This window comes from Cyrtonyx montezumae, unplaced genomic scaffold (genome assembly GCF_038088225.1).
Source record: "Cyrtonyx montezumae isolate F1298 unplaced genomic scaffold, pur_monq_1.0 scaffold_10, whole genome shotgun sequence".
Taxonomy (NCBI): domain Eukaryota; kingdom Metazoa; phylum Chordata; class Aves; order Galliformes; family Odontophoridae; genus Cyrtonyx; species Cyrtonyx montezumae.
In genome coordinates, this window is record NW_027071826.1 from 40,738,828 (window position 1) to 40,765,145 (window position 26,318).

General features: G+C 38.9%; 1 protein-coding gene across 5 annotated transcripts in view; it reads right to left on the minus strand.

The window, feature by feature from the left end:
* PPFIA1 (PTPRF interacting protein alpha 1) overlaps nucleotides 1-21,265 on the minus strand; it is a 51,877-nt gene extending 30,612 nt beyond the window's left edge. For all 5 annotated transcript variants that reach the window (XM_065755030.1, XM_065755029.1, XM_065755028.1 and 2 more), the window contains exons 1-4: nucleotides 20,671-21,265; nucleotides 19,287-19,550; nucleotides 1,457-1,558; nucleotides 658-822 (exon numbers count right to left, since the gene is read on the minus strand). In XM_065755030.1, the coding sequence (XP_065611102.1) occupies nucleotides 658-822; nucleotides 1,457-1,558; nucleotides 19,287-19,550 (531 nt within the window). In that variant the 5' untranslated portion in view covers nucleotides 20,671-21,265. The remainder of the gene's footprint in view (nucleotides 1-657; nucleotides 823-1,456; nucleotides 1,559-19,286; nucleotides 19,551-20,670) is intronic.
* Nucleotides 21,266-26,318: the final 5,053 nt, after the last annotated feature.

Genomic DNA, 26,318 nt, shown 5'->3' on the forward strand with positions numbered 1-26,318 from the left:
ACTTTCAGGCAATAAGCGCTGCTTTATTTCCACTATGTTTAGAGATCAGCTTAATCTCAAGTCAGTAGTAGTTACAACAGACACTAACAAAAAAATCCTAGACAAAGAATGTCTGAAAATATAGCTTTTTCTTTTTGTTTTGTCATTAGCAAATTATATTTCAACATGAGCTGTGCATATAGCCAGGAATTAAACATTCAGAATTTGCCCACAGTAAGTCTCACCATTTGCATTGTCTGCTGCTAATATCACATACAACTGAAGGGCAGAGCTCCTTCAAATCAGCTTTATTTAATAGCACAGTGTAAGCAGATTTCTTTCCTCCTGTCTAGTCCACTTGTTGTAGTACACAATTAAAAGGCTAAATCCTGATATTACTCAGATAATTAAGCATATACATTTCTCCAACAAATACATAAACCTAGCATGGTTTGGATGAACATTAGCACAACTGACAGAATATTGGGATAAACTACAGCACCTTGCTGAAGTGCAACACCTTCATTTGAGAGTACAGTTACTAACAGTTCTAGCACAGCCACCATCTTAAAACAGAAAAAAGATCAGGGAAACTAACTTCCACACCTTAAGTATATATAACTGTACGGACTACAATAAGAATGGATAGGATTTTTAAAACATTAGCATAGTTATTACCTTTTCATCAAGGGCTTTATGGTGTTCAAATAAAGATTTTAGTGCTTTGAGAACTTCTACTTCACTAGAAACTCCTGCTGGAGATTGAGCTTGCCTCTTTACGACAGTCATTCTGAGAGATCGCTCATGCCTGGAGACAAGACACTCCAAATGTTCCAGTAATAGCTAAAACAAAAAGCAGCAATGTTTATTCCCATTCTGCATAGTTACAGAAAACTGTGCCACCTAAAACATCAATTTTTGGCTTCTAAATTTCAAACAGCTATTATTCAAGTCTAAGGACACCTTCTATTAACATTTAATTCATTTCACCCATATTAAAAGCTAACATATTCCCTGTATTCTATGTAGTTTTTAAATGATGTTTCTACTTAACTGAGCCTTTCCAGTTCTTCCACAATGTGAAGAACAGCATGCTTGTTAGAAGGATATACAAACAAAATACTCTTAACTGTTCTGCTGGCAGCTGTGTAAGCTGACTGAAAGACCACCACAGCTTGCCCCCTCTACTCCTCTGATCTTGAGTACTGTATGTTTCTCAAAACTGTAACTAGAAGAGAGCTGAATGCCATGTAGTACCATGATCTTAAATGCCTTTTCCTGATTCTGCATGGGGATATTTGGAGCTGTATATAAGCTTCCAGGCCTTATTAACATACATTCACATTGCCAGGACAATGTATGTGCAAATAGCAAGGTAAGAAAGCATTTAGCTTTTCAAATTCAATATTCAGTGCTTTTCTCCAAGTAGTTGGATGCTTCAAAAACAGCGACCTTGGAAAGAAGACAAGGAACTAACCCTTGTATTATTTCTTTCTGCTTTCAGTTCAGCAATTTCTTCTTCTCTTTCAAGCAGCTGTTCCCTGCATACATTCAGCTCTTTTGTAAGCGCTGCAAATTCCTGAAACAGACCAGACAAATGTAAATACATTAAATACTGGGCAACAGCAAGAGTGCATTCATACGAACACTCGATGCAATTCCTTTACAATTCATTACAGATGTCTAAAGCCAATACAACTGTACAGTCATGATAAGCAGGCTTAAGTTTCAAGATTTACAACAGTTATAAAGTCAATTGTAACAATAAAAGACACCAGAACAGTACTTGGAAAACTAGCTTCTCTCTTTTCAGGTAATTATCTGAGTTAGGATATCCCTGTTAAGCAAGGAGAAAATCCTCCCTCTATTGCACTTGTGTATTGTTCCTAAGGTTCGGAATGTCCATCAGGAAGATAATTCTACTGAGCAACTGAAATAGCTACTACATCCTAAACTATGACCATTCTGTAGCCACAGTGTCACAAGAAATATAAAAAGGCATTGGATCAACTCCAAGAGAATACTCTGGATACAATGTAAGATACAGCTATACAAGATTGACATTAAGTAAGCACTAGGCGTTATCTTTGCTTCAAACTTAGTTTGGCAAAATTCAGGCTTAATCTGAACCACGTTAAACACAATTACTCGTAGTAAGCCTGAACACAAACAAGGTCATACACTGGAGGACAGTGTTGAAGGAAACAGGGTTCAAAAACCACTTTTGTTATCAATGCCACTTAGAATGAGAAAATAAATACACATCAGTCACCTCAGTGACTGCTGAACACTACATAACTGCTCTGAAGTACCTGTATGAGAAATGCTAATAAACTACTTCTCTACTTCCTATAAAAGAGAAAGAGCAACGATGTCCATTAGACAGTAAATAAGTACAGTTGCACTGCTAAGACGATCAAAGTAAGCCTAAGAACGTACCATGTAAATACACTGTGCATAAAACTGCTTCTCTAATTTTTCCAAACTCTGCAAGATAGCTGCTTGTCAGCAGCTGCATATCCAGTACATGCTTAAGATGGAGCTGTTTTGAAGTAGTGACAAAAGTTACTAAGTGACAAAGTGACAAAAGACATGCTTAAAACAAAAGGACACATCAAATAATTATACTAGTACTTCCGTAAAATCTAACTTGAAGCTTAAACAAGCAGTCTAAATGTGCCTCAATCTAATTAATCAAAAGACTAATCATTAAAACACATACATGGTAAAAGATGAGAAATTCTGTTGCACGATATATTGCCCAGAGTGAACTCCTTCAGGGTTACTATTGGCATTAAGAAGTTGCTAGGAACAGGCACAGAATTTGTAAGCACTTTTCCTAAACAAGAATGTATTTATCATGCATATTCCAGTCAAAATTTGTGAGCGTAATTATTTCAACTTTATACCTCGAGAGGTATGAATTTTCATCCTTAAGAAAACTGGCTTATGATTTTCAAGACGAAAATGCTGAAGATACATATACTAGGACATCCTGTTTATAGCTAACAAAAACTTTACACGCACAAAACAAAATATAAATGATTCTTGAGTGCAAAGTAAAGCAAGAAAGGGAAAGTCCTCCTCAAGCTTTACAGGAACTAAAGGAAGAAAATCTCCCTGCTTTAAGCTCTGCTTACAGAATTCTCCTGCCTGTTGGAATTTGTACTGTACTCCCAATAACCCCACGGGACTTTCCACGACGCTCAGGTAACTGAGAGCATGCATCTCTTTCACTCCAGGTACAAGCACAGGTAAACCCAGATGGGGTTCTAAAGGTGCAGTTCTTCACAGGCCCACCCACTTATCTCTGCACATTATGCAATTAACTGTTTTCAAGCAGTACTGAAACTACTAAAAGCACTGTGACAAAGTATTTCCCAAAGAGCTTGATACAAACTTATTTTCTGGGTTGGCTCCTCCCCCCCTCCCCTTTCAAAACAAATGAAAAATTCTCCAAGTGCCAACATCAAAACCCAGAAGCATGGACACTAAGGATGTCAGGCTGACATGGTGAGTTCTATATTCCTCCTGAATATCTCAAATATTGAGGAAGGAATAAAGAAAGAGTAAGGAATAGCAGACACTTCTGTCATCTTTCCCCATCTTAGAATCACTGTATGGCATTAATGTTAATGAAGACAAATATGAGCACTGTCTGCAGAAAAGCACTGTACACTTCAAAGGAAGTTGATTCACCCTTCGAATGATAATACACAGTTCTGTTCCAATGCATTCTCCTGTGCAAATATAAATTGTAGCACAAATATATCATACTTGTGACACGAACCATCACACTGTCAGGTGACCCAAGAACAACACACGTGGGAATTTATACTGCTGCTCCATAAACAGACTGACACGTATTTCTAGCATTGCATAATGCATTCATTGCTGTTTGTTTTTGTAAAATGTACTTGCTCTGAGTCCCATAAGCTGCTTTATAAAGAGCACTCAAGTGTCCTCAGTTTCAGTTGATGCTGCCAGAAGACATGTCCTTTCTAGTTTTAATCACTCTCTTCAACAGTGCACAATCTGTGATTTCCTCAAGCAGTTGAAAAGGAAACTATTTGCAACTTCATTACCTAAAAACATTGAGTTGTGCCATGTCCTTCATTGGCATTAAGTCAATACACAGAAACAAATATAAAAACAAGAAAATTCATAAGAAGCCTTTTCACATGTCCAAATGTTATATTATTTTGTACTTAAGAAGACTGAATGCTTCAGAACTGAACTTCTGCTCTGGTTCTAGTTGCAATGAAAATAATAAATACCCTGCTCTGAAAACTGACAGGAGTGGGGACTCAAGAGCATGCACGACGCAGCACTTACTACAAGAAACAGTGTGCCAAATATGCTAGATAAATATCCTCTGTTGATTAGAATGCACTGGCAAAAACCCATGTACTAAACTGAAATGCTTACTCAAGAAAGTAACTTTCTGAACCTAACTTTCTGAACCAAATATGACACTTAACTGTCAGAAAAGAAAACTCAGCAAAAAAACTAAAATCAGGGGAAATAACTTTGTTTTTGTTCAGTAAAATATTTTCTGGGTTTTGTCCACATACTTTATGGGTTTTTAAATCAATGTCATTTCTTCTGCATTTCTTCATCAAGAACTGACCTTCAGCCAGCAGTGTCCTAGACACCACCAACATTCTTCCACAGCAACTGATCTAGCTGTCAAGTCTGAGGAATTGTGATGTCTGACCTGATACTTGACTACTCCTAAGATGGTGGTCTAGGAGCATTACAGCATTCAAACATGAAGAAAATCTGTTGCCTATTACACGTACACTTCGCAGGTTCCAAGGATAGTACACTGCAAACCATTAAATGCTACATGACAGGAAAGATGACATTTCAGTTGGGAAAAGATGTAAAGCATCAGGTAATCCCCGTGACCTTGGACAACATGAGCAGCATAGCAGGGATGCTCTTTCTACAATAACTGCTGAGAGAACAGTAGGGTTGGCTGGGATTTGCTTAAACAAAAGACAATTTTTCATAAAACACACACACCACTCTTAAGCAAATAAGGATTCAAGATCAAAGGTAACAAGATGACTTGAAAACTTATTTTAAGGACAAGAAGATAAAAAAAAACAACCTCATAGTTCCTCAAGAAAATAACACCTATTGTAAAAATACAAGATGCAACTGTTGCACCTTTAGGAACATCTCTGCCCCAACTATGTGAGCAACATTTATCTGTTTAATCCTTAAGTAGCCATGTGTTTTACTGTTAACATTCTATTCTGAATCTGAGCATCAAACAACCCACTCAAGTATCCAGTATTCTGAGAAGATAATACAAACAACAGGGGAAAAACACAGGCCGGCCATCAGGGATGAGAAACCAAGGTAAAGATGAGACAAACTTCCATCGTGTTACTAATACTGCATATAACCCACACTCATTCCAAATAGCATGTGCACAGAAATGAGAAGCATCATAAGCAGAGCAATCAAAGCAAACCTAAACTTCTTTTCTCAACAGGATATTTAATAGTCAACTCATTTTAAACCTAAGGTAGCGAGAGCAGTCAATATTCCAACAGGCCAGGTTTTAAAATACTTACATATTAAATAGCACTTCTATTTAACAGAATCTGTAGGGGTAAAGTAACAGCAAGTAAGTTTGGTAGCTATTGACTCACTCCAGTTACCTTTTTCAGCTGTCAGGACTATTAAATAATTCAAGAGCAAAGCTACTACTCAAAAGCACTCGCATGTTTTGATCATTAAATCCTGCCTTACAGAAAATGCAGTTACATACTACTGCAGAAATCCAGAAGAAACATCAACCAACATAAACAGTGCTAGGCCTTATACAGCCCAACAAATCAGATTACTTTTAACCTTTCCAATATCTATAATAAGAAATTCAAAAATTAGTGTTGAAAAAAAAAAAGAAAGGAATTTGCTTCTCACCCAATGAAATTACTTCCCAGTAAGAATCAGACATAGATACGGTTATGTCAGATTCCCGAGTTTGAATTCAAAAGGTTTTTCATGCTCAAACTGGCTGAGAACCTACTTGCCAGTGAGAATAGTGCAGTAAACACTATCTCTAAAATATCAACCTTCCTCTCCTATTCCTCATTTTGTACAAGAGGTTTAGTATATAAAAAAAAACTCCATTAATTGTAAAAGATTTCTCACATTCCAAACTATCTCAATGCCAGTGGTTAAAATCGGCACTCAGAAGTCTACATATTTCTTGAATCAAAAGTCACTTTTCCCCCTCTACCAAAAACTGTATCATTGCATGAAAACACTAAAACAAGCACTGCACCCAGTTAGTGACTAGTTACTAATCAATTTTATACATATTAAAGCTAAGCACCTTTTATCATCCCAGCTCTCTCTTTCAGTAGAATACTCCTGAACTTCTTAGACTGACCTTTCTGGGCTTTGTCATTATTGATGCTCCATTCTAAACACACAATTAAGTTTTAAGATGTTTACAGTTGCATAACTTTACTGCTCTGGAATGAAACAGTGATCCCAGCCCACTCTGGAGCCAGAGCAGAACCATCTTGTGTTTGACATGTAAAAAAAACTCTCGATCACAAGTAGGTACCAAAGAGATGTCCAAGAGCAAAACAAAAGTTAAGAGCAAAACCAAATCTCCACGGCAATTCACAGGTTTTCAGTTACTGTCTTGGCTGACCTGCTCTCATTTACGTGCAGCATTCTCTGAACCTTAACTACAAAACACTAAATCTGGATTTAATTGCCAACAACTTTCAGGAAGTGCTGCATGCTGAACTGCAAGGAAACACAAATGAAGTGGACAATATTCGGCAGTTTTGCAACAGGAATACAGAATTAACAGAAAAAGGGGGAAGGAAACATATCCATTCCACATTCTCCCTTCTAAAGCTTCTCTTTCCCTTAAGAACATTTCTGACAAATTTTCTATCGGGGAATGAAAGTGTAGAAATACTGAAACCCAAACATGGCAAATCTTTGACCTCGTGAAAGATCAGAGGTCCTCTTTTCACCACACTAATTTATACCTAAAGTTCACACTCTTTGGAAAGAGAGCTTGCAATCTGAACTGAACACAAACTGAACTGTAGGTTGAAGGCAGGCAAGCAGGATCCACCTACACTCAACCTATTAAGTGCAGCCAACAAGCCATTCAAACTAGCAAAATCATTACCATCTATGGTATCAAATTTATTTTCTCTAAATCACACAAAATCATCACTGTCATGCACATAAGGCTAAGAGTAAAGCCCACTTCAAAAGCATATCTGGGTGTATCACTGGACAGCCAGCAGTCACTGATTATACACATCATTTCACAGTACCATGTAGAACTAAACCCTGGGAGCATTGCTATTTCCTTCAGAGCTAAATGCACCTCCTATTAAGCCTGTAAAACTCAGCAAGAAGAACATAAGAGTATTTAAACAGGCCAGAAAATATCACCCAGTTACTCCTGTTTTATGTCTAATTCTGCAGTTTGTTAAGCTCCTTCCTGTAAGACAAACAGCCTTGATAGCACTGTCAGATTAAGAATCGACATTTTCTTCAAATCACTCCATCTCTTCATCAACTTTAAAAAAAAAAAATCACTGCCAGCATCTGTGGCCTGTTCGAAGTACAGTGGATCACAGAGTCTATTTTCAGTTAACTGAGAGCAGGCACCACCTACTTTCAACTCAGCCCTTTACACAGACTTTTAAACTGCTTTTACAGCTACATATGCATATCAAAAATCGTATATCCAATCAGTAAACAACTACACCAAAGCAATTCCACCCCATCCCTAAAGGCTTTTTCCAAATACTCAATACTTGTGGGGGGAATCCTGTGACTTAGGACTCAGCAGCATTCACTAAGAATTAACAACAACAACAACCCTAAAGGTTAATTACAAGCCCAAGTTATAGGATCTTTTCTTGTCTTGCAAAGTTGAAAAATGCTGCTACTGAAGCTACACTGAATCTTCAGAATAAAGAAGTTCAGAAGTACAAGGGCCAACAGGCAGCAAGCACAGGGTATATAGGAACTGTTCACAAAAACTTAGTATCTATTCATACACAGAGGTAGCCATGGCCCATTCAGTTCCAACCCCCTGCAGTGGACCCGACTGCCACCCACTAGATGGGTCTGCCCAGGGCCCCATCCAACCACGCTTCGAGGACCTCCAGGGATGGGGCATCCACAGCTGCTCTGGGCATCTGAGTCAGGGCCTCATTCCCCTCTGAGTAAATGTACAAGATCAACTAAATATTCATCAGGAAAGCTTCAGTCATCCTGGCAGAGCAGGCTTTTAAGCTTCGGGTGCATTTGGCTACTTTGTATAGGCTGGTCAGTGCTACAGTAGTCCTTTCCAATACTGTGCACATCTCAATATTCATAATCCAAAACAATAGCTCACCTGAACACAGAAAGGCTTTGAAAAAATTTTGGAGGATATTTGGAAGAAACATGCCTTTCAGTTAGTCTGAATCAGTGAATTTGAAGGGTTTCACAGTGTGAATGATCACATTCCTGCACCTCTGGTTTAGTCTATTTCCATTAGTAACTAATACAGGGAGCAGTAGGACAACTTCTTAGTTGTAGCTTTAGGCATCTCCATTTTTGGAGTCCATGTCAGTAAAAAAAAAACTTACCCACACCCATATCCACCATGGCAAATGGAGAATATAGTTGTACTTAATTAAGAGGAAGAATCTTGCTTTACCAGTTCAACAAGATACGGAGCAAAACCAGTCTCCATATTTAATATGACATACAGAGATTTCATTTAAGTTTTTCCTCTCCATAGAGCAGTTGGTCAAGATCTCCTGGAATCCTGCACAGGATTTCACAATGCATAATGCTCCTCAAAACTGTACAATAACCACAAGGTATCTGAGAAAATTTAAAGGAAGTTCAGCACTGTTAGTGGGACCCTCCATTATGGAGACTGACTCCTACAAAAGCTGTAACAGACTGTAAACATCACTGAGCTGTCAGTTTCCTTGAGCAAGAAAAAAAAGCTAACAACTGCAAGCACACTGCACTCACAAGGAACAGCACAATTCTTGCTCAGCCGACATTTAATATTAAATTCCTATGAGTTAAGAATTAACTATCATTTAATCCTGAATTTCAGCATCTTAATCCTCACATAAAAAATAATCTACCTTTTTTTCCAGAAACAAACCTGGAATAAGATTATTCATGTATGATTATTTCAGAGATGGGAACTCTCTGTTTGCAGAAACTGTAAGCAGCAGCTGAGGCACTGCCCTGCTTTATTTCAGCCATTAATCTTGGCTCTAGTTGAGGGTTTAGCTCTGTGGCCAGTAGTTGAAAAGTGAGTTTTTCACACTGTGTTAAAAGGGAGTGTTTGGGAATATCTGAATAAGGCTGGCCAAGCCACCCTCATTAAACAAGCACCAACATGAATTCCCCCTCAGTACTCTGAAATATATATATATATATATATATATATATATATATACACACACACACACGCACATTTATTTTTTGCCAACTGATGAAAGTTCAGTTTTATAGTTTCAAACTTGTCTAAGCAAGTAATACTCAATAAGGACAGACAGATGCCTTCAGCATGTAATTCAATTTCCATGCCCTTTACATTTTATTTTTCTATTTCTTTGTATTCAAACACTCAGTTTACAAGCTAAGCTAGAAGCTAAATACTCAAAGCTGCAATATTAAGAATGAAAGCAATTAGACCATTCTATGGAAAAGTTTACTATTACAAACAAAAACTACTCTAAAACTCAGAGTATAACCTCATGTCTCAAAACAGACATGTCCAATATTTAAAAACAAAAGCTTAGCCCAGTAACACAGATCGTCAACATTTGTTTTGCGTTTTTATTAATGTTTTGTTGCTTGTTTGCTTTGACTGCATAAAAGACATTCAAAACAAACAGTTCCATCAAACATCATAACAACCGCCTTAATAAAAAAAAATGTTACCTCACAGGACACAGCCAAGGATATAAATAACATTCAACAGCAAGGAATGAATAAAAGGAGACAAGAGGAGTCTGCCAACATGCTCTGACCAGCAACAGATGCTGCAGCAAAAGATGGACCAGTGAGGAGCCTGCCCTGCAAAGAGTAACCTCCTGTTCCACAATGGGTCACAAACAAGGGAAAGATGATGCAGCCAGGAAACCATGAGGCCTTGCACTCATTTGAGATAAAATACAAGCCTGGCACATTTCTCTTCTACTATCACCCTGAACAATTCTTTATTACTGTTACGCAGAATACAGAAAGCATTATGTGGTCTCTAAAGACTACAGTTGCAAGGAATCAGTTGCACCAATGTAAGTATCAACATAAAAAAAGATTACAGCAGGAGGAAAGGGCAGTTTCTTCGTTTCACAGTGCTGAAAGCAAAAACCCTAATTAGCTTTTCAATTCCCGTTTTACAAAACCTAATCCCCTATTTCTTGAAACAAAGGCCCAGATTTAAGAAGACAGTATTGTCAAACCACGCCCTTTAAAGAGATTCTGAAAACTCTGTCTGTGTTCTAAAAGAGAAAGTATTAGATGCACCTGACCTGATCTTCAGCACAAAGCTAAGAAGGAATGCTATGACCTGACCTTCAGAGACTTATCCCCAACAGCTATATAGAAGTGCACAAAAATGTATTAGTATAGAAAGATGAAGACTTACAGTAGTATCCCAAAGCATTCCTGGAATTATCTAAGCCAAACTTTAATCACTCACCAAAAACTAATACAGCAAATAGAGCTCTGGAGAGAGATTCTAAATTTAGATGTTCCCCTAAAACATGCAGACACACAAGAAGACCCCAAACACATTTACTCATATATACATGAGGTCTGTAAGACTGTTCTCTCTGCTCTTCCTACCACAGTCTCTAAGCTGTAATTCATCCTCTATATCCACACAGTTTAAGTTATCCGAAGAATTCCTAATGCCAAGAATTCTTCACACAACCAAATTCCATTTAAATCTTTAAATGACTTTAAATGACCTTTGAATTACATCAAAATTATATTTCATTAATATGTTTCCAACTTAAGATGCAAGAGGTAGCCCATGCCTTAAACCCTAGAAGCAAGAGACTGAAGTGCAAGAGATATCAGTCATGACTTTAAATGACATAACAGAACCTTATAGGATATTACATTACCAAGTTCCCCTTGGGAACAGTAAATCCACAAATCTTGTTCATTCACAAACTACAGCAAAAAGCACAGCTATAACACAATTTATACGCAAAACACCACACTTCAGCTATCAGATATCCCATTTATGGGTAGAAGTGCAGAGAAAAGGAGTTTAAACTACAACATTCCATTGGCAAAAGTACATATGGTTACAAGATTTTTATGATGGGCATTTGAGAATCCACAAGTCAAACCCACAAACCCACAACTTAAACCCTGCCATTGATCAAATCAGATGCACACTACGAAATTCCTTTTCTGCTCAATTTGGTTTCTGAAAACAGCTTAGCATTCACAGTTTAATTTTTTTTAATTTTTTTTTTAATCAAGCTTTTTGTGTTCAGCACACAACAAAACAAACATGCAACTGCACTTTCAGATCTCTCTCCCCCTTCCCAGAGGCTTATTTTAGGATCACACTTGAAACTTGTACACAGACTTTAAAAGCAAGACAAAACAAACTGGTTACCATTTACTGAGATAACCAGTACCATTAAAATAACAGGAATTTATGATCCTTTTTACTGAATGAACTCTCTCCACATTAAAGAAAGTTGCACTGTTGACACAGAGGATTTGGGTAGTCAAAATTCCTTTTCACGTAAGTCAAAATAAATACTATTTCTCATTACAGGGAATTGTCAGAATTGAGAAGACAGTGATTAAACTTTACTCACCTGCAAGGACTCAACTACATTTGTAGTACAGTTTTTCAGACATGCAGCCAGATAAACTGTACAAATTGACACAAAAATTCTTTTTTCAACTTTACCTCCTGGTAAATTTTGTTTTGTTTTTAAACTGTGAAAACGAATCAGCAATCTAAGCTTGTATATTTATGTCCTTACACTGTGTACTATTCAGTAAATCTGAGGTAAGAAAAAAAATGTTTCTTTCTACAGTAAAGAGTTTGTTAACCTGTCAGGCACATATTCTACTCACTTGCATGCAATATTCTATGCTGGACTTGGTTTTTTGTTGTGGTTTTTTTTTAAGTTATGTTTCAAATGCAATGTTTCTCCACAAGGCATTTAAATTTCAGAGGACTAAATTTGGTGTGTATTTATATAGGGGAAACAAGATCATTTTAAAAAACAGCAGAATATTTTGAGATGATCAGATGACAAACGGAATTGGGTAACAAACTATAGCATGTTCTAGCAACAGAAGGTAAGCACAAGTCAGAGCACACCCAAACAGAGGCTCTTCTACAGAGAAGAATCAAAGGCTGCCCATTTAACTACTGCAGAAAACGGAAAACACTTAAACTTTTTCCAAGATGATATTTTTTTTCCCCATTTCTCTTAACAAAACTAGACAGACATTCTACTGAAACATTCAAGATTTTTGCCACATGGCATTTGTTCAAAATCTGTCCTGAAGATATCTGACAATGCCTAATACACTGGAAGCATAAGGACCTCTTCATCACAGCACCCTGAAGCACTTCATAGATGTTCAAAAGCCAAATACTATTTCTAAACATCCATAAACCAGAAGAACTACAGGAAAAGATACCTTGACTGTTTATATCCATTTGCACCCAAGAAAGTCAGTGTTATTTCAAATGCAACCAAAGTTATATTTCAGTTAAAATTTTCACTGCCACCCCCAAAAACCATTTCCTGAGCAGAAATGAACATAAGTACAGGAGCATAATTCAAGGCTAGCCACTGTGGAATAGCAGAAGAGAAGATTAAGCAATAAAGCTTCTCTTCTTGAAAACATAACAGCTTTAGCCACTGTAGGAACAGGCCCCAGAGCCCTGGAGCAACAGCCAGTCAGAAGGAGCTGGCTTGCAGCAGAGCTTACAATGAAACCCAAGGAAGAATCCAAAACAGATAGAGGTCACAGGCAAACGACCTGTCATATTAGTTCATGGAGGACCTAAAGGAAATACAACATCCAAATCAAACAGAGCAGTAGTTTTAGGAAGTATCATAACCACAGTCCTCCTCCACTTCTGAATATATGAACCAGAAGAACAAGCTCCTCAAGTGACCTACAGATGCTCACTAAAAAAAAAAAAAAGTCATTTGGATCCTACAAAACGCAGAAACAGCATTTGCATGCATTTCTGTGAAAAAATGTCCATTAAGGGAAAAACTCCACTCAACAGCAAAATAATAATTCTTTTTTTCAGCCTGTAGAATGCGAAAACATTTTTCCTGGCAAGCACCTCAACACATTTCCTCACTCACATCTGGAGACTTCATAGACAAGCTAAGGAAGAAAAAAAAAGTACTTAGAAAGTTATGAACACTCAGATTACCCAAAACACAACATAAACTTATCTCTTCTCAGTAATTGTGGATTGAGATTCATACCCACAAGGAATTGTGATAAATGTTTTCTAATACATGCCAACACCAACCATTCACTCAGTCTTACAAACCTGAAGATGCAAACCATTTTAACTGCTAAAAGCAGCATAAGTAGAGGAGGAAATTACAAATGCAAGATTAAGAGAAAGAGTGATGCATATTAACCGAGTTCCAGGATGAAGGGCTGAGCTGAGAATTTATGAATGTCCAAATTACCTATGGACAGCTAATAAATCCTCTCCAAAGACGCAAGTTTTCTGAGAACACTTAACTGTGAATGATCTACATACTGACTTCAGTTCCTATGCTATGTTCTGGAAGGTACTTTCTGATTTTTAATCTGGTGTTATCACATCACGCACAGTGAATACTTTCCAAGGGTAATTCAGTAAATATCAGACAGGGAGTGTTTGTTATCCTCAGTCTTGTGATGATAATTCTAAAAGCACCTGACAGTCAAGTTTCCACAAGGCTGTTGATTTATAATGCAAACTTTTATACCACAAACAAACCTATAGACTTAACTTCAAATCTGACAGTGTCAATAAACGTTCACATCTCTCAAATAAACACCAGAACAGAGAAACTAAAGCCACAGAGCAATTGATGTGAAATCACTAAGAATTCCTAAAAGAAAAAAAGTTTTTATTTGTTATTAATCTTAATCTAAGAACTTAAGTTTCAGAGCAAGCGTATTAAATGAAGTTTTGAGGTATACTCTTAAAAAGCAGAGAAAGAGCAGGAGGGCTGCCAGATGAAAAAAAATCTCTATTTTCAGTATACCAAAGCAAACACTAATTCTTGTACAAGTGGCTATAGGCAACTTAGCATAAGTGCATGTGTATATTCAAAGTTTAGCTCGTCTTAAATGAACTATACGTTTTATGAACTGCTTGCTTTGGTTACAGATCCTTCTACTCAAGCTTACATATAGCCTGTTGGTCAGACTGCGACTACAGCACATCACAAGTTAGTATATCCATTATCAGATATTTGCATGCTGACTGAAGAGTGAGAAAAACAACCAGCTTATCTTTCAGAGCTACATCCATAAATCATCATCAAAAACAAACAAAAGGCATTTTTATGTAGTCACCAATAAATCCTTCCTGTGGATCAACCAAGGAAAATAAAAACAGCTCTAGAACTTATCAATTTTATTAAGGGGATCGAAATAACATCGTAAGAGCAGTTGAGTTTCAGTGAACGTGCACAAACACATTTAGATGAAAAACTGAGAAGCCAGAACACTAGGGGTTTGGTCCTGAACATAGGCCTTGTGGACACAAACTGCGTCTTTCTGTGCCTTGTAATGAAAAAACATTAGGGAAGCTGAGATTTATTGTTGTAGTCAGTGAAGAATTCTAAACATTAGCACAGATCTTCATCTGACTTAAGCTAGCGTGGATAAAGACGATCCAGTAGTTTACCAACAGTAAGTGCCAAGTAAAATTGAACAGCTGAACATAAACAGAAATAAAATTATACTTGTCTGAAAAAGTGACTGAAAGACTCATGTTCATCTTTGCTGTCACAATGCTAGGCGAGAAATGGAGGCTACATCTGCTCTGACATACAGCTGCACAACTGAAACCTTTTTAGATCTCTATCAATCCTGGACAGACTGCTGAGACTAATGGCTTTTACTAAGAAGCCAGAATCACATCTTGCTGAAGTAAGAAGAACAGGCTACGTCACCTCAAGGCTGAGTAGTTGTGAATACCGTAAATGAAGCTGCACTTAAAACATTCAGGAAATTTCAGCTACTGCAAAGTTTGGCAAACCCTTTCCTTAATGTACTTTCCGCAGCCGTGTTCTTCATATCTATACACAATTCAAGACCTTGGTTCTCCATCTATGACATCCTGTATTATTTAAAACTTGCCTGGAGGAAATCCAAACAACACCATTAATAAAATGACAACCAAATCCATAAATTCATCATTACTAAAAAACATCAGGGCAGACTTCAGACTAAAAGTTTAGATATTTCTTGCATGCAATACATAATCTATTTCTCAGACTAAGAAAAATCGTTATATAGAGACAGACCTGAATTTAATTGAGCATAAATATAAACAGACATACTATTTTATTTTTATAGAAGCATGCAGCAGTGATAAAATATTTATTATAGATAGAATGCAACTAAGGATGATCTAGCAGGGACTCGCTTTAGATGAAGATACGGTAGGCACCCCTAGTAAAGCTGAAGCCAAACCAAAATTACAGGTAGTTTTTCCATATTAAATTCCATATTACGGTTACGTGTTCTTAGTTTTATATACACACACATGCATGGAACCTCCAACTGAAGATTCCCATCTGTCCCTAATCTATGCCCCCATTAATACATAATTTCTGAACACAGAACAGAACCATGACAAACACAAGAACAAAGCTACTTGGCACAGTGAATGATACAATGCATTTCAGACTAAGAGAGTAAAAGTATAAGATTAAGGTCGATCTTAGAAGTACTGCTTTATCACAAAAGCATAGTATTTGTTCATTAGCTCGCAAGATTCTGTAAAATATATAATTATCTTGATAAGAGCTGCTATGAATTGATCCATTGTACATTTACCTGCACTAGGTATGAGTGCGTAGGTTAAATGGGAGTCTTCTCTGCCCAAAACAAGCCTGACGTTGGCATACACAGATACATCTACATGGAATTCTACCAACAAACTGAAGTCTAGCCTGCCACATCAAAACGTGAGAGCTGACAGTCACTTGGAACTCATCAACCTTATGTTCAAAACTTTAGCTTGAAATGTCCCAGCAGCCTATGCATTTCTTAGATTAATTTACAAGTTTTAACCATGCTCACCTTAAAATTTGTAGAAAGCACATAAATGGCATGAAAATAACAGAGATAGCTATTCACCTGACCAGAATTATATTATAACTGCTTACACTGAAGAGACAAGTTATTCAACTTCCCAAAGTAAAAAGTTCATTTTCATTACTTCTGTGAAGAACACAAAGAAAAATAAAAGTAGTTTTGAATTCTTGCATAGCCATTTGATTTCACCCAATTCATATTCCAAGGTCAGAGTCAATTTTAATCAAGGTAAGAGATAACACCCAGGAAACAAAAAGCATTCCTAAGTTAAACAAAAATCAGTTACTTTATGAAGGCAATGTTGATAAGTTTTGTTTCCAACTATTCATACAAGAAAAGCTTGTCAGCTTATAAGTGAATGTAACAAAGCACACCTACAACAAAATGCTCTTCTCTATGTAAACTAGAGAAGCACTACAAAAGTCTTCCTGCCCTAAATAGCTGTTCTACCTTTACAAGAACTGGAACAGATGCCTTTCCATTACTAGCTGCCCATCATACAGCTGCAACAGAAGAGTCTCCTTCTCCAATGTTTTAGACAAAGGAAACCAGCGCAGCAGAATGAACTAATTATTTTTATAACTTACAAAGACGTGCAAATACACAAGTACCGATATGCCATTTTGTAACTACATACACAAGAGGTACAGGCTCCTTTACTATACACAGAAACTCAGTGAACGCAGGGAATTAAGTGCAGCAGTGTCATTAAAGTGTCTTCATATCAAAACAGAGAAGTTTTGGCATAGAAGCAACCTGTCACCCCCCCCCCCCAACCTTACACACAAGAAGTTTCCAAGAATCATCAGAATGGTCTAACTGGTTGACTCAGCTCAATATATAAACAGAAAGCACACCTACAAACAAGTCAGTTCAATACTCCTGAGGATAAAGTGCCCCAGAATCAACTACAAAGACTAGCTGCACGTACACACTAGGCCAGGGGAGAAATAATACATTTGCTAGATATTTACTCAGTAATTCACACCATTATACTAGTGTTTGCACAACCACTCAAACTGTTCTTCACATCTTTCTACTAAACTGAAAACATCTACTACAAAAAAAAAGTTAGAGAAAAAAAAAAATCACTGCCAAGTTGCCTTTCTTTCCCTGGAAAAAAAAAATGTAATGCAGTTGTCAGTAAAGCTATCCTGCTCCTAGCCCTACTTGAAATCCACAGTTGAACAATGGGTTGTTTGAGACAGTAGTTCAAAAGAATGTTCAGCTTGAAATAATTAACAAAAAAAGTTTGACTAGTTCCAAATACCGTAGCCAGCAGAAAGTTTTCCTAGCTAACACTTCAGACTTCAAATTAGAATTTTGTCAGAAATGTACAAATCTGAAGTAACCAATTAATTGCCATACTAACAACAAGGATTTGCCAAATACAGAAGACACTTCTGACCTGCAGCAAGAATAATGAATTACTTTATGAATGTAACCTTTGAAAGCACCGTCAATTCTCACTTTCCACAATCATCTGAGCTCAAGCACCACTGAACATAAAAGTGGTATAGTTCCACACCACGACAACATGTATTTTCCAATAGCAATCTACAAAAGTCTGTTCTTGTAGTGTTATATGTTATGTTGTAGCAATATACAGTTGCAACTGAACCATGAGACTTGCTTCCCCACTGACCTCATGTGAAAACATACAAGCAGGGCATATGTGAAACTGAGCGCTGTCAAACTGCCTGAATCTTTTGTAAATGTTTAGAACAAAACATTTACATACTGGCAGCTGACAAGATCTAAAAAGGAAAACTGGTAATGAAAAAGGTAAGACTTAAAACAGCTCAGACAGCTTTGGTGATTCTGCTCTGCCACAAATTCAAGTATAACAGTTCGCAGATCGTACAGTTGGTTAATGGCACCCATTAATGCAGCAGACCTGAAAGAGCAGCTAAAGAGAAGCCACAGTAATTACAATAAAAAGCAACAGAAAAACGAAGAATGATTTTTGCCTGCAGCACATGATTTAACACACGGAGCAGCAAAGGTCAGAAAATTCTCCATTCTGATTTCCATCATAACACTGCAATCCAACTACATTAACATTTATTAATTTGTTTCTGTCTCCGAGTAACTTCCAGCATTATTTCACATATCAACAGCTATATGGTGGAAACAAGAGCTTAAAACTACTGCTTTTGACAGTATGAAAAGTAACCACAATATTTAGGAACATACAAATATTTGTAAAAATTCATGTTTTCTTGTAAAAACACATGGAAGCCCAATATCATCCTTACAGACTTGGGACAAGAACCAAGAAGGTGAGAAAGTGCAAGGCTGTCAATAGTTAACTGACAACTGAAAGTGGTCTCTGCTTTGCCTACAATCAAAAGCTTTCCAGAGTGTTCAAAGTTCAGTTGGTTTTGATTTTATTTATTAAGACTGGAATGGAATAATGAAGAACAAGGAAGTTCTGTAGACATCTATGATCTCTCAATTGCACACTACTCCCCTATACGATAAGTACTACAGGCTATAAGTTGGCAGACTGCATCCTCCAGAAGTCAATTTTAAGTCAAGTCTGTAACAGTATGAGAACAGTCTTCCCCCAAATGGTGTATACGCATTTCTTAAGCACACAAATGAATCAGGCAGTAAGAAACACTAAAACACTGGTGACAGAAAGAAGTCCACCAGCCTCTACTGAATAAGCGATGTGGAAAGGACATCACACTCCTGAGCCAAAGAAATGCCAGAAACAGGGAAAGCGTACTGGAAGGAACAGGCTGATGTGCTCTACACACCTTGCTTTTCTACCTTCCCCAAAGTGAGCAAGCACCAACAAATACTTTAGGAAAGTACTAGGTTTGGATTTCTCTCTCCCTACCATAACCTGCTCAGTAAATTGAATATACAAGAGAACAATAAAATTTGACAGAGAAAAATTATCAGAATGCAGCTTCTTCTCAAAACGTCCATACCTGTGGGAGTGCAGTATTGAGCTGTCTCTGTAAGGAATCTCTTTCATGACCAACTTCGTGCAGCTTGCCTTGGGTCAATGCTAGCGTCTCCTGAGTTTCTCTTAGTGTTTCCAGAAGGCGATCCCTTTCTTCCAACATGGATACCATTAACTGCTCAAAATGGGAATCAGCATCTGACTGTAATGGGGAACCTGAACCATGGCCTCCATTTCCCCCAGAGGGAATCTCTGCCTCACTGATGGTTGGCATCACCTCACACATCATCTTGAAACAAAACAAGACAAAACAAAGACAGTACATTTAAGTCAAACAAATCTAAAGAGGATAAGCAAAGGGACTTTGGATACTATCTATAATATCAGCTTATGTGTCTCAATGATAGTATCAGCAAGGTTGCCAACACCTTAGTGTTTGCCACTATTTCATTAAGGCTGTGGGTGAAGAGGTAGACAACCAATTTAATCACAGCATCGCTTCATAATGAGAATCCTGACATCTTGCAAAACCAGATTTTTACAGCTACTTTTCAAACTATGATCTCATTTTAATGGACTTATATATTTTTTTTGTTAAGAGCAAACTGCTGCTGAGATCTTAAAAAAAAAACAAAGATAAGGCATGCAACAAGCCACCAAAAATTACATACTTTAAACAGTTACTGATTATACTGCAAATTTTGAGAATCATTATACCCTTCTTCCAGGTCTTCAACATATAAAGATAATATCTAAAACAGCACTTTGAGCTTATGCTGCTGTGTTGTAGAATCCCTCTAGTAAATGTGATGCATATAAATTAGTGGTAAACCCACATAGCCCAAATTCAGGAGATAAAAATATAAAGAAAGATAAAAAGAAGAAATTCATTACAAAACAGTGGCAACTGTCACTGTCAATAACAACACAAAGGTAAAGGTAATTGAAAATAATTCAAGGCAGAGTATGAATACAATTAATTAACAAAATACAAGGCAAATATAAGCACTTCACTACAGTCAAACTGAAAGGACTTTTAGGAAACCGTAATAGTTCATCACGAATAGCTATGACAGCAAGTTTCTAAAAAGCATTAAAAAACACACAAATATTTACAAATGCTTAACTGCACTATTTCACTGAACCACTCAAGACTTCTGAAGTTCTTAGGACAGCCTCTTTCAACATCTCAAATCTGTAACATTAAAAAAAAAGGCTCTCTCAGTTATCAGTTTGTTCTCAGCATTAAGCTCTGTGCTCATTTTAAAGAAAAACGAAACTTCGGAGCCATTTAACAAGGTTACACCTCTGAACCTGTTGAAAGGTTCTGTACACCCTCAAGAGCTCTGCAACATCTTCAAGTACGACTCCCATAAGCCCCGTATTTTCAACACCACTACGTTATTTACCTTGCTCAATAAAAGAAAAAGGCTTGGAAAATGGGCTCCAGGTTTCCAGCAGTACCAGCTCCTCTTTTTTTAGAAGTTTTTTGTTATCTTCCAAAATCTCGTGGATTGCAAAGCATCCATTCAGCTACAGTCCAACATCTGTTTAACTCAAATGCCCCGTGTACGTGAAAGCAAATAAACCTGCCCAATGAAGAGCAGCTCCAGTAAAAAGCAGCAGCAGCTCCAGCTAACTAGCCAAGTCCCCAGCACACAAGAATGTGAAAATAAACGGCCACAGCCTACCGTTTACTGTTGGCCCGTAGGTCCTGCAACGGCTGGGATGGCGGAATCATGTGCAGAAAGAAAAACGTAGTCCGAGGCACTGGTGCAAAAGCTTCAACAGTGCATGGTTCGAAAATCCCGCTGAGGTCACAATCGAATTATTCAACGGAATACGGACAGCACGGGAAAACAGTTCGAGTTTTATCGCAAGGGATTTGGAAAAGCCTTTCTTTTCTCTTCCGCGAATTCCAACAGGAGGCTCTCCTTTCAGTTTCCTGGGTCTCCGCTCAAACATTTATAATCCCAGCAGCACGGAGCCGTTATCGGGTGAGAAGACGCGCCGGAGCGCAGCCTTCAGCCTTCCATCCGCCGCGGAGCAGAGCGCGGTGGCGGCTCCCGGCCGGGGGAAGGCGACCGTGCGGGCCCCGCCGCTCCTCTCCCCAGCAACGGCCCGCCGAACAAAGATGCTGCGCCTAGAGACGGAGCTCTCTGCCCCGCGCCGGGACGGGCCTCTCTCTCTGCTGAAGGCCCTCAACTGCGAAACCGCCCGCGGAGGCTCCGACGTCGGGAGACCCGAGCGAGCCGCCCGCTCCGGGCCCTACTGCCGAGCAGTCCCTCCGATCCGGGCCCGGCTCCGCCCGCCGCCGCCTCCACGTCCGTGGCGGCCGGTGAACGGCCGGCCGAGGCGGGGCAGGGTGCCGCTGAGTCCCGCGGCGGTGGCGGAGCGGCCCGGGGGAGCGCCGAAGCCCCCGCGCTGTCAGAGAGCCCGGATCACCGCCGGCCGGCCCGCAGCTCCGCTCCGCGCCGCGCTAGCACCAACCGTCACAACCGCCCCCGCGCCGCCGCCTCCCGCGTCTCCCGGCGCCCTCTGCGGCTCGTGCATAAATCAGTGCGGGGGCCCACAATGCACCGCGAGTTGGCCGGCACACGGACCGCCCCTCCTCTCCGCCCCCTCCGCCTCGGATCGGGTCCCTCAGCTCCGCCGGACTCGCGAGTTCGAATCCCGCTTTGCCGCGCACCTTCCCCCTGTCCCTACAAGCGACGCTCCCGCCGCCTACGTGTACCCGCCCGAAAGGAGGGCTGCCCCGTTCTGGCAGCGGCGCCCTGGGATGGGAGGCACGCTCGCTGAGCAACAGGAGCGGAGTCGCTGCCAGCGTGCAGTGGCGGCCGGAGCAGCGTTCCCTCAGGGGCCCGGCGTGTCATGGCACGGCCCTGCCGGGCGGGTCTGCCCGCTGCTTGTAGCAGGCTGCCGGCATGGCCCCTCCGTCGGCGCCTCGGCCTGCTGTCTGCGACCTACACGCTGAAACAGTGTGCTGAGCTTTCTTTCACGGCAACCACTGCACTGTGTGCATGCCAGGCTAGAAAGCTTTCATCCTCATTGCCTGGTCGGCCCCACCAGCCAGAGGTGGCATCGCTGGCACAGCCCATTCCCCACAGACAGCAGGCTGTGGCTACACTGACAAAACAATATCTTTTTTTTTTCTTTTTTTTTCCATGTGACCTATTTCCAAAACACCACGTGCGTGTTTTCCACATAGCTTTCACTCTGTTCCTGGATGACTGTGCTTTTAGAGCTTTTTTTCCATTCACCTGAATCAGAATGGAATCCATAGGCGAAGAAAGAGAAATCTTTAGATTTCTTAGATTAGAGAAATCTTTTTTTTTCTCCGTTCTTCTCGAGCTCTGTGAGAGAGTTGCATTACTGCTATGAATAAACCATTTGCATTTTGTTTCCTGTTCTTGCTTTTATAGAGCAAAGCTCTGAAAAGCTCCATGGGCTGGTCATAGAGACCGAGTTGTGTCATGCCAAGTAACAGTCTCCACGCTGAAGCTGGTGTGGTTTTGTGCCTAGATTATGTGACATCTCATTTGTGAATGGAAGATATTGACACCTACCGCTGAATAGAAAATACCATTAATTAGTCTCTATTCCTTCCCCCCAGTACAGAAATCTTTACAACTACCAATTTACTACACTGTGCTTTGTCTTCCCTTTGGTATTTCAATCTTCAGGGTGAATTTGGGTCATGTTTTTAAGCTTTACTTCCTCCACAGCCATGAGTTCTCAATTTATTTATTTATTTTTTTCCCTTGAGTGTTCTGTTGTTATCACATGACTCTGGGAGCTGAAACTTTAAGGAAAAAGACAAATATTATGTAGCACATTCAAATCATGAGTTCTGCCAAATAATGGTTAGCACGGTTAATGCTAAGTTAAGACACCTAAGTGTAATAGAAAAAAATACTGAGATCTATCTTTACAGTATAGAAATGTTAGGGGAAAAGAAGGGTAAAATCAATTGTGCTGTTTCAGAGGAACCTGCCCAATGCTATGAATTAACCTGTGTTGTCCAACAGTCTCAGTATGACAATACTATTATTTATAAGCATATATATATTCATACTGAAATATCTAGACCCTTGTAAACCTGGATTTTAACATAACCTGCTTAAAATGATCACAGGAGGGGAGAAAAGAAGTGTCATTCTTCATTTGGCCTACTACTCCTTTAACCTGTTACTGGGGTTTCTACCTACACTGAGGGATCCTTTCATATGATTCACATAAATTTAAAAACTAATCATGGAGTCTGGGCTATGTTGTTTTATGAAGCACAACACATTTCTGGAGTAAAACAAAGGTAGCTTCTTAATGCTGCAAAGTAGGTCCTGAATATTACCTCGAACGTAATCAATTCCTTATTTCTAAGCACGCTTCTACATTCCTCAATGAACCATTCCTCAATGGTTCTATTCCTTTGCCACAAACTGCACTTGACCAGCATTAAAAAAGCTCTCCCATAAGTTGCATGCTGTTCGTCAATGATTATATTATGTACTTGTACACCACAGGTGGTGACTTTCATTCTATAAAGAAAACAAAAATATCCTGCCAGCTTGACCTGCTTTTTGGAAAATTAAGTAAAGCTCTACCAAAAATACATAAACTCTTCAGATTCAAGTGAAAATCTGACCCAATTTTCTAAGCACAGTCACAAACACATGGACTAAAAATGTACAGGGGGAAGAGGAAAGATGGGATTTCCTTACCTCTCAGACTAGGATTTCAGGTAATTCTTTCCTTCTTCTATAATGTAGTATTCACAAAGGGAATACAAAATTGTAAATAAGTCTAATTGATATTGGTCTAGTAAAGAAACGAAAAGAATTTAAAAAACAAACCAACTGTCATGATTTTGTAGTCACCTGTACTAGAAGTCCAATATCAGTGGCACTCTGCTTATTTTTTATCAGAAAGCCCTCCATTTTAATATTTATCAATCACGTATCAGTTTGGACACCAACTTCTTCAAATAATTCCCTGCAAGATAAACAATCTTTTCATCTGTAGTAGCAGAACAGCCATTTCATTACATCCTACTGATCTATTCTAGGACCAATTTATACAGTTTCTAGAGTTCATGTTTACACTTGCATGAAAAATATCTCGAGGCAAAGAAGAGAATTATGGGTTAATTCTGAAAGGAGGAAAAACATATTTTACATACAAACCAGTAAAGATATATGAAAAAAAAAGTCTAATTTTTCTGTCATTCTCCCAGTGTTACAAGATATGGACCTCTGTGCCTAAACTACTATTACGTGTTAGACAGTGGAATTTTTCAATAAAATGTGCAGGCACAACAATTACAGGATACTACATTAAGCTGCCATCAACTGATTGCTATCAAATATTTCTTAGGTTTCTTTATGACTAGTAAAGCAATTTTTTTTCCACTGACAACAAAGAGTGTAGAACTCCTGCCAAAGCTTTCTCACTACAGTTGTTTCAATGAATCCAGAAATATAGATACTCAGAAGGGAACAATTTATAGGATAGGGACCATAATAACTTTTGGAAAAGTAATCAAAAAAGTACAGCCACAAATTTCTTTCAAGTATTTAATGGAATTATCTCATCACCGCTAATCAGCAACTGATAAACTGTTGCAGCATGGAGGCAGATCCAAATATGAGAGCCAGCACAGGCAATTGGTACTTAGTGTTGAGACTTCTGTGTTTCACAGACTCAAGTTGTGCCTTGCCTCTTGTGCTAAGCTGAGATCTGAATTTTTGTACCCTGTGAATATATTCCTCAGGTGTGCCAGCTGTGGTGGTGAGGGCAACAGTCACGAGATACCTTTGCTGATAGGAAAAACCTCATTATTTTGTCCTCATCCTTTGGAAGTCAGAGTTCAAATGCTCTGAAAGTGTTTGTCCTGACTGCCTCATCGGTGTTGCAAGTCGAGAGTGCAGGTGGGACAGAGCATGCAAGAATGGGTGAAATCGTTACCTGTTATCTTGATTATTTCTGCTGAAGCAGTTCTGTGGACAGAGCACTTCCATCTAAGGAGCTGTCAACCAGTCTCTTCAGAATAATGTTTTCAAGCAAAAGCAAAACATGGCTGGAAAAAAAGTAGAATTTACAGCTGTATGAAGAAACACTACTTCACTTCAACTCGTCATACATGAAGAAAAATGAAAACGAATAAATTTCCCTAGAATGAATACAGCCTGATTTGATTTTCATTTAATATATGAGTCATATGGAGAGTTTGCAAATGTAAGTATAAAAGGGTAAACACCATAGGCACAGAACTGACAAACTATAAAATTGGACACTGCTCTACATCCAGTAAGACTAATTGCTCTTAGACTGTGGTTATGTGGAATAAATTCATAGTTGAAACTCTGTATTCACAGAGATTCTGAAAGATATCATTACATTTTCTCTCAGTTTGGGATGATCTAGAATGCAGATATTTTTGCTTTTGAAACTAAATTTTCTTTTGTCTTTGAGTGGTTAATAACAAAACTAAACCGTACTACCAACTACCAACTGAAATCACGCTCCATTATGAAAGCAAAACATGGCACACAGTTCTGAACTGGAGAGTAAAGATGTAGGAAATGCTTAAATTAATCCTTACTTGAAGCAGTCTGTTGACAAGGCACAGGCACTCTCACGCAGCTTTCCCAGCTCATCTCATCCTGGCTGGACTTCCCTTCTAGGAAGCAAAAGGTGTCACCTGTAGACTCTCCTTACCCTAAAGGAGTTGCTACCACAGTCTTTGTCATCTCCAAATCTCCTATTACTCTTTGCACAACTTTTAGAGGAGAGATGTGGTTTAGGCACTTACTTGATAGATGGGTTTCAGTCTCCAGAGCCTAAGGTAGGAACAGAGTTCACATGGCATATTGAATGTCTCATAAAAGAGAGGCACTGCCTCCTCGTATATGAAGAGCCAGGCATTTATTCATGCCCAAAAGGATAGCTTAGTCCAGAAGAAAATTTGAATCCAGATGATCCCATTCAAGAATGTGCCTCCCACACGCTGTACTGCAAATGTCTTTGTCAGGCAGTTTGCTTTCTGAGTGCTATACTC